Here is a 9724-nt window from a genome sequence, read left to right as displayed (position 1 = left end):
AGCTGAAGCACAGTTGGCGATGACATCGTCTCATTCATTAGGGCTTATTTAGTGATGTGAACCAAGTTTATTCAGCCTCAATGCAGATGCCCCTCTTTCCCTTTGCATCCTTTCTATACTCCCATTGCTTCTTAATGCAACGGTGCAGTAAACAATTCACATCTTTAAAAGCAATGTTATTTGTGGTATGTCTTGAAAAAGGAAAAATAAAAATAAAAATAAAAATCTTTCTTTCTTTTTATTTTTTGATGTTGGCCCTGTTACCAAAGGCCATCACTATGTTCGGTCACCGGTCTCAGTCCGCAGTGATAAGTGTCCCTTACGTGACACACCCAGTCTGACAAATTACGAAGCGGTGACAAGACCCTTCCCCTCGACGAAGCAACATTCCAAGCCCGCGACCGCGGATCCGAATGCCAAGTGGCGGACACAGCAAGCTTTACACCCATAGGGGCAAACTTTAAAAAACGCCTATCACCGCAATCAACGCCCGCTACACGGAACCAACTTTCTGTCCACTATATGGATGACATAAGTGGATATGGATGAAAGTATAGTTTTCAGATCCACCTGGGTAGGGATCTGGAAGGAGTGCCGCAGTTGCTGCATGCCCAGCATGTTAGTGGGTAATGGCCTCCGCCATGACAGCTTTATTATTTTTCATCATTTTATTATTATTATTATTAGTTTCTCAAATTGGGATGCACTTTTTGTCGTGGGTTTTTTGTTGGTAGTAAGCACAAGGGAGTGAGGTGTGAAGTTTCGCAGAAGCCTCATCTCCCAATATTTGATTCCTATACTTTGATTCCTAGCTTTGAGAAGCCTGATGGACCAATTCTCAGTAGATATGTGCAGAGCTGCCCAGGTGGAATAACTTCTAAGGGGGATGGGGGTGGGGGTAATTGTCGACATGCTGAACCCTGCCAAGATCTACTGGCATTATGTATTAATAATATATATAAAGCAATGGAGTGTGTATAAATATAGGACCCAAGACTGGCCCTACTGATATTATTGTGTGGAACTGGGTGGAGAAGATCAGTCTATGAAGTATTCGGCTACCCTGAAGGAGATGGAATGATGTGAAAGGACAAATTGTTGCTACACAATACACATATATTTGTGGGACCAGGTGCCAATATAGACTGGCTGTCCCACTTGCCTCCCTAAGTTTGGACTAAGTCCAGCCTCCTCCTCCTCCTCCTCCTCCTGCATAATCCACAGTCCCAAACCCTAAAATCTTCTCAGATACTTTATTTTTATGTTTATTTTGACTGGGGGCTGAGGCCAAGTCATATGGTTTTTGTTCTTTATTATGTTTGAAATAAAAATTGGGTCACTTCTAAATGTTGTGTATCAGTTTTTCATTCAGTTCGTGATCAATGATCACTCATGACAACTAATCATTTTATTTATTTGCCTGTAATTATCCATTATTTACCTTGTATTGACATTGTTATTTAAGACAGTCTAGTGCAGTCACTTTGTGCATAATAATGTAATTTAAGCTGCAAAAGAAATCTGTTTTGGAAATGAATAGAGTACCCCTCATTGGAAGATTTACAAATGCACAACTTTTTTTTTATTTGTTCCACGAAAATGCAACCGATTAGCAATATTCTGTGGTAAAGAAAACATATGCATACGTTCAAATATATGTGAATATATTCTCCTCCTTTTTTTGACACAAAAATTGAAGTATACCAAATGCTCTGATTAAATGAAAGTTACAAAAGTTGCCTTACCTCTTAATAACATGGAGGACAGAGATAAGGATACTACAGAGTAATTGTTAATACTTTCTTAACCGTTGCCATATCTTGTATTATTACATCACTTTGTGGTATAATAATATTTCATTTAATTACCATTTGCTCTTTGGAACTTAGCATCTCTTTTGCCATCCAAAAATTATCCCTTTCTTTTGCGAAGGGGAGTCTCTTGTTCCAAATTGTTTACCTATTTTCTTCTTGAAAAATTCCTAACAAAGTCTTCTATGTTCTATAAGACATTGCTATATATACATATATTTATGTTCATAAATAATAGGATCCTTTTGAATATTTTATTTTGTTCAATGTTTTTCATCTTTTGTCTTTAGAAAGGAACACAACTCAATTCCAAATTCACTCTCTTTGCATGAAACTCCACAAAACAAATGCCACAATTGCTTGACTTGTGAAACAAGGGGTTTCTATACAATTAATAAATAAATAGAGTGAATAAATCCAGATTCCACACCTTGAAACGGCTCGACAGAACTGCCTCTGTTTCTGAAGTCTTTTTTTTTTTTTTTTTTTTTTTTCTTTTATTCTTTACTCCTTATTTATTTTTAGAAGCCAGATTCTTTGATTGTTAAAAAGAGATGGTGAAATTCCCCTCACCTTTTTCAACACGGCAAAACAATGATGATTTTGCAACAGCTCTTGCCAGTTTTGTTAACCTAAAAAGGCTCTTTCAGTTGGTTTTGTAGCATTTTTGTTCTTGAGTTTGTTTGTTTGTTTGTTTGTGTTCTATTAGGTGCTAGTACTCGTGCACCAAAGTGCCAACCAAAAGCGCTTCAAATTATTGATTTTATTCTCATACTTCAATATATTTATGTTCGAACAGCCTGTGCATGTATGGATGAATGATAAGTATGATAAGATGGATGGATGTGGGACTGAAGTGAGAAAGCACAACACCCAATGCCTGACTGCAGTTCTCCTATTGTGCGATGGGTGAGAGAAGTACTGTGCTTCATTGAACAATTCATTCATCCATTAGCAGGACCATCCATTCGCATCCTTGCCTAGAGTGAGAGGGATGGATGAATGAGGTTGGGGGGACCTGGGGTTCACTAAAGTGGGTGCTCCATAGAAGCATTTCCTCCTCTCCCTCTTTTTGTGCAGCATTCATTCTGAATTATTCAATTGGAAAAACAAGTACCCACACATATACACATATACTTATATACATGTATATATGCATATATATGTATATATGTACGCATATATACACACATATATACATATACATATAATACATACACACAGACTTAAGTAGGGGAATTGCACTTTAATTTAATGTAGCAGAGGTGTAGGGAGGACATTGGGAGACAATGAATGAAAGAGGATGCCAGATTGCATGACAATTAGATATTTATATGTATGGATGTGTGTAAATCTACATGTATATTTATACGTATAATATACATACGTATACATACACACATACACACACACACATATATATATATATATATATATGTGTGTGTGTGTGTGTGGTAGTTATAAATATGAAGATTCAAGATTCTTTATCAAACTTCTTTCAACGTGAATACAATTTTTGTAAAAATACAAGTAGAAATTTTGAAAATAATTTCATATAAAAATCAGCAAAAAGAAAAAAATCGATTAACTATAGAAAGAAACCCCAATAAATGTATTCAAAAAAATAATGAAGGGAGAAGAGGTTGTTTTCAAAATCTACTACCAGGTGCTACAATGAGACCTAAGTCTAACCTCATGCTAGAACGAGGTTAGACTTAGGTCCCTTTGAAATTGGAATAATACAAACAATGAAAAAAAGAACAAAAGATAAGAGTGAGAAGGAAAGACATGAAAGGTGGTGGCTATGAGATTGGCATGGACACTCTTGAGCATTCCCTTGTGAAGAGGTAAAACATGTTGGAGAAGCCCTAAATCATATATTTTAGGGAGTACACTTTGGATTGAGAACTAATGGTTTTAGATGGGAAACTCAAGGGGATTGAATGGAGAACTAAATCCTTTTTGGATGGGAACCAATATATTTGATTGTCCACTTTTGCATGGGACAAATAATGTTGTCCATCATGCCATACCATTTTACTTTTGTATTCTATACTTTCATAAAGTGGGTGTACCCCATTTCTCCCATTCTTGCTCAAATCAAACACTAATTTAAACAAGGATGAGTGTCCTTTGCAGAATCTATAATAGGTATTTTTGATGAGTTAATTCTAAAGAAATCTGATTTAAAGTTATCATAAACACAATAATAATTTGCAAGATATTTATTTAAGCTTAAGTTGCAAATACAGTTGTTACAAAATACTTCCTCCTCATTTTTATCTACATTCTGTTCATGCAAGTACTAATAACAGAAGAATTCAACATATGACATTTTATGTTATGAGGTGCATTTGAGTACATTGGGTAACACTGAACTTAAGTAAGCTTATGTTTATTTTGTTTCTAATTAAAATTTATTCTTCCCCTTGTAATGTCACTTGAATTATGGAAATGGTAGTTGCTTAACAGAATGATGAGGTTTTTTTCAAAATATCCTTCAACAATTTTGAGTTCTGAGATAAGGCACTATGAATTGACAGATTTGTAGAGACAACTACCCAGTTCACTGAACATTTATTTTAAAATGAATAGTCGTTTTTGTAGGATATGAGAGTTGATGGTGCAAATCATCAATGTTTTAAAATTGTATGAAAGGTAATATTTTAAAAATCGTATGAATCAACAACCACAAAATACTTTTCATGTGGCCATTCCAATCAAATGAGTATGTTAAAAAAAAAAAAAAAAAAAAAAAAAACTTTCACACTAGTTGTTGTTGTTGTTATCATTATTAATCTTACTACTATCATCATAAAATAAAATAAAATAAAATAAATTTATACTTAGTGGTTTTATTTTGCTTAGTGTGAGTTATGTCCACTAGTTTTGAAACCCGTACGTATACTACTAATAAATACATATAGTCTGAGTATCCATATTAGTATACGCAATATGATTGTTATTGTTGTTAGTACTGTATAATTTATAAATTAGTACAGTAATCACATTTAACCTCAAAAAGTTGCCAGTCAATGTCATTAAGTGTGTGTATATTTACGTAATATAAGCTTTCTAATCCACTAAGTTGTATTACTATATATTGTTTACGTACTTTAACATCTTTTTGAAAAGTTTTAAATTTTATAGTTTTCAAAAATAGTAGCATCGAAATTACAGAAACATCTCTTAATAAGTATTGTTAACATAACAATCAACAAATTTCCAAGTTTTGATTTTTATTTATTTTTATTATAAAGAATAGTCATTAAGAAGTCATCGTGAAAAAAGTACATTCTTGGAGCAACTCTTTTATAGCAATGAAAGTGAATGTAGAAGCTGTATTTGTACTTAATGACACTTGATATAATACATATAAAGCTATTAAACTGTAAAAAGTAGGACTCATCAACCATCATACATTAAATGCTTTTTGGAATTTTTTTCCTAAATATTCCATTTAGTGTACTGGTGCTTTGACAATACTAGTGGATGTCGGTACTAAAGTCAATCGTGGTCAAAAGATTGTAATGAAAGAATCTTTCACACTTTAGAAGAAGATGAGATAAAAAAAAATAAAAACATAGCCAACACTAGATTGTATTGAACCCAGAAATGTTTTATCAAATTGAAAGGTGGTGTTTGTATGAAAAAAAGTTCAAGTGTTGCACCTCATTTTATTGTATTGCATTGTGTTTTCATTCATTCTTTATTTATTTTTCTGCTGAATTTCTCTCTCACACTCACATATGAATGTGTGTATATATATATATATATATATATATATACCTTCATTAATGACTACAAAATGCTCAAAAATTGTAATACCTCATTAAGACACTAGCAGAAAAATATTCCGTTACATTTGCTTACTGTCAAATTTATTACAGCTTGGACTAACATACATTGTTACACATTTGTGCATCAATGAGACTCAGGAAATGTTCCAGACATGGCTAAAACATGTCTTATCAATGAGTTTTAGTTAAGTGATGGGGAAAACATAGATAGAATGAGCTGCAACTGCTAAAACACTTAAAACCTGTGCAATCCTATCATCCAACTTCATTCTATTCTGTTAGTGAGCTCCAGCCTACAGCCCACAGCCCACGTTCGCGTAAAGTTGCTGAACTGCTAACAATCTATATTCTGTAGAATCTGGTTCATTCATTTTTTGATTTTCATGTTTTTTTATGTTAATCTACGCTACAAATATGCTTCTGTAGTTCATTTCCCTTCAAAACTCATGTTTACAGTGCAATTTCTAATTAATTACAAGCCTCCCGGTTGGTTAAATCAGCGTTTCTAAGATTGAGATATCAAAACTCTTCGAAGGGTTCTTCATTAGCACCTTCTAACCAAGGGCGTGTAGCATTAATCTTCCCCGTGGTTTCTTAACATAGCTCACAAATAATGTCTCATTTAGCCGAATATAGACACAGAAAACTAGAATGTCTAGTGAAAAGACGAGTGTGAACATATCTTAGCAGGCTCTGTTGCAATTTGGTCTCATAGCTTCATAACATATCTGTCTGTCATCAATATTAGCCATGAATTAGCATACGATTGAGAAGCTCACGAACCATTCAATCACTAGCTTGTCACCAGCACCCGCCGTTCATTATCTCATCTCGAGAAAACCAATCTGTGTCACACCTTGTACCAGAACCTTTCTTGCAATGCCATCTGAGCGGTTTTTGAAGGCATTGCGCAACGACTGTTACCAAACATAATTTAAATACAAGCCATAAAAGTAATGTTTAGATGATAAACAAAGATGATGGCACATTCCCGACAGAAGATCTGAACTCCTGTTTCGCCCTTTCTTTCTCCTAAACAATCATTCAATGAGCTAGTTGATACAGACGTATACTAATTGAGACCCTGCTGAAAAAGTAACCTTACAGCCCCACGTATGTGAAGGTCCTCTCACAAAGCTGCCATTCGGCATTAAATGAAAATCTGACGTATTACGAAAGAATCTTGAATCTAGATGTAATATGGGGAGAAAATTTCTTCACACAGAAAAACACTTGTGCGCACATTAACCCTCCATCCAGATTGTTTCGTTCGAAGACCAACTCCCCTTAATTGGATGTAACACCAAGGATGGTGTATCTACTCTATGGCAGCGATTCTTTGCCTTTCACGATCTTCATCGATCATGGACTTAATGAAATACTCCCCGGCTTTGTAGGACGAGCGTACCATTGGGCCAGATGCCACGTATCGGAAGCCCTGAAAATGCAACACCGTCAGCTTGATGAGTGGTTTCAAAATGTGTGACTTAGTCCAAAATTTCTTAACCCAGCGAAAAAGTAATAAAATATTGGATTCTGCCCATAGGTAGACAACTCCATGCAAACGAAATTAGAGCTTGAAGAATTCTCAAAATCTTACCAATTCAACTCCCAACTTCCGGTACTCTTCAAATGCCTCAGGAGTGACAAACTCGGAAACAGGCATGTGCCGTTTTGTTGGCCTCATGTATTGGCCTAGTGTCATCACATCCACACCTGCCGCCCGCACACTCTTCATTGCTTTTACCACCTGGAATGACAAAATCAATTCGTTATTACGAAGAACTCGGGAACATTCACTAACGTTATAGTCACACACATGAGTGATCCATGACACAGTGGCTCCAAACATCACTACGAGATAAAATAGCAATCTACCTTGCTTACCGAGAAAAGTCAAATAGGATAATCCATGTGGACGAAAATACCTGTGCAGGAGTCTCTCCACAGCCGAGCATAATTGATGTTTTAGTAAGAGTGCCCGGGGGTGCGAACTTCTTGGCCATGCGCAACACGTCCAAGGATTGCTTGAAATTAGCTCTTCGATCCCGTACAGAGCTTTGAAGCTCTTCAACAGTTTCAATATTGTGAGCGAACACATCAAGCCCCGATGTTGCAACTCTTTCCACACACGCCGGATCACCACGGAAATCCGGAACTGTGAAGCACGCACATGTTTCAGGTAATGATTTGAACATCCGCAAGACACTCACTATTTCTGTTGAAGCAAACCAAGGCAAAAACTAGTGGATTCTAAATAGAATAAAACAATAGACAAGATGCAAGGAGTTGTGACATGCAATTTAATGGGTTTAAAAATAAATAAATAAATAAATAAGAAGAAGAAGAAGAAGAAGAAGAAGAAGAAGAAGAAGAAGAAAGTAAAGAAAAGAAAGAAAAAGAGAAAGGGAAAATAAAAAACGCTTACCAAGCGCTTCAACAAGCATTGTTGGTTTGCGCTCTTTCAGATTTTTCACAGTCTCAGCGAAGTGTGCGCTGCCCTGATCAGGCATGTCATCTCTGTCAACACTAGTCAGCACCACGTAATCCAATCCCCATGCAACTATAGCTTCGGCAACTCGCAGAGGCTCTTCAGGGTCCGCCGGTGGAGGGGCTCGCGAAGTTTTCACCGCACAGAACCTGCGGACCAATAAAACACCGCAAATCCAAGGCTTCATATTCTAGAAATCCGAAAGGGATTTACTACTACAATCCGCAGAACAGTGATGGAGGATATTCAACAAAGTCCCATCAAGAGCATATGTGGAATCGCAGGACAGTAAATTCGGGGCGAAATCCGCTGCAATACATACCTGCAACCTCGTGTGCAGGTATCCCCGAGTATCATGATGGTAGCGGTTGCAGTGCCGGTTTCACCCCCTGTCCAGCATTCTCCAATGTTGGGGCACCTGGCCTCCTCGCAAACCGTATTCAGTTTCAATTCCCTCAACTTGGACTTAATTGAAGCATACTTGTCTCCGCCAGGAACAACCATCTTCATCCATTCAGGCTTTGGCTTGGGATTCTTCTTGGTGCCCACTTCCACAGAGTATCCCTCCGGAGTTGTGCTCGAATGAGTGATAAAATCACCTAGGCTAGGACCCCCTTTGGCGAGACGCTCTCGCAATGCGGTGAGGGTAGGGGTTGCTGGAGTTGAGGATGACTCCGTGGGGGGATTGGTCGTGGAAGAACTTCGAACCTGTTGACCTAAAATGGGCACTGCCCGTCGCGCTTGCTCCTGGGTGAACCGGATGAGAGCAGGAAACCCTAACGCTCGCCCTCCTCCCTTCATCTTCTCCCAATTCAGAATTTAACCCACAGAGGACCCCACAAACCTGAATTCAAACACTCCTGTCTCCGATCCCCGCACGTCAACAATGAACACTAACACAGACAACTTCATGCACCTCAACCACCACCCAGCGCTAAACCAGGTAACAACCCAATCTACAAACCCAACTTTCTCACGGAAACAAAAGAACCAACATCACCGATCAACTCCACCGCCACAGCGAAACCCACCGAAATTCCTCACGAGGGGATAGTTCCACAAACTCCAACAATCCCCCCCAAAAAATCTTGACTACCACAGCACTCGAGCAGCAAGCTGTCGAATGACGTGCACCTCTATCGAGAAGACATTCATGTGACCACAACAAGGCTACAAAGAACGGTGGTGGTGGTGGTGAAGAAGGGCAATCGCTAGAGGGATTTCGAGAGCCAGAGGGTGGCAGGGATTCACCATGGCCACTGAGACTGAGAGCCTAGTCACCAGGGTACTTACCCTCAAGCAACGCCTTTCGTTCCTTTCGTTGCTTTGCCTTCCTTCCTTCCTTCCATCTCCCCCGCACAAGCCCTGCATCACATTGCATCGAGCCCCCCTCGTCCATCGCCCGCATTTCCACCACCCTCTCGCCATCCGTTTCGGTGAAGCCGCCCTGGCCATGAAGCAGGACGCGCGACCCCACCTCCCCCTTCCGTGACCTTCCTTTGCATTTCTTCCTTTCCTTTGCCTTCCTTTCTTTCTTTCCTTTGCCTTCCTTTCTTTCTTTCCTTTGCCTTCCTTTCTTTCTTTCCTTTGCCTTCCTTTCTTTCTTTCCTTTGCCTTCCTTT

At 38.2% G+C, this 9724-nt stretch overlaps 1 protein-coding gene across 1 annotated transcript; it reads right to left on the bottom strand.

Annotated features, from left to right (window-relative positions):
• Positions 1 to 6544: 6544 nt before the first annotated feature.
• LOC112289914 (lipoyl synthase 2, mitochondrial) lies at positions 6545 to 9351 on the bottom strand. Its single transcript, XM_024535651.3, has 5 exons — positions 8425 to 9351; positions 8040 to 8251; positions 7540 to 7769; positions 7212 to 7361; positions 6545 to 7049 (listed from the first exon to the last, which is right to left on the bottom strand). Exons 1-5 carry the CDS (start codon positions 8901 to 8903, stop codon positions 6930 to 6932), a joined length of 1191 nt encoding a protein of 396 aa, XP_024391419.1. The 5' UTR covers positions 8904 to 9351; the 3' UTR covers positions 6545 to 6929.
• Positions 9352 to 9724: the final 373 nt, after the last annotated feature.

The sequence above is a fragment of the Physcomitrium patens genome, chromosome 12 (assembly GCF_059467195.1).
Source record: "Physcomitrium patens ecotype Gransden chromosome 12, ASM5946719v1, whole genome shotgun sequence".
In the NCBI taxonomy this organism is placed as follows: Eukaryota; Viridiplantae; Streptophyta; class Bryopsida; order Funariales; family Funariaceae; genus Physcomitrium; species Physcomitrium patens.
The sequence above is the reverse complement of the archived record's forward strand: the minus strand, read 5'-3'. Positions and strand labels throughout refer to the sequence as shown.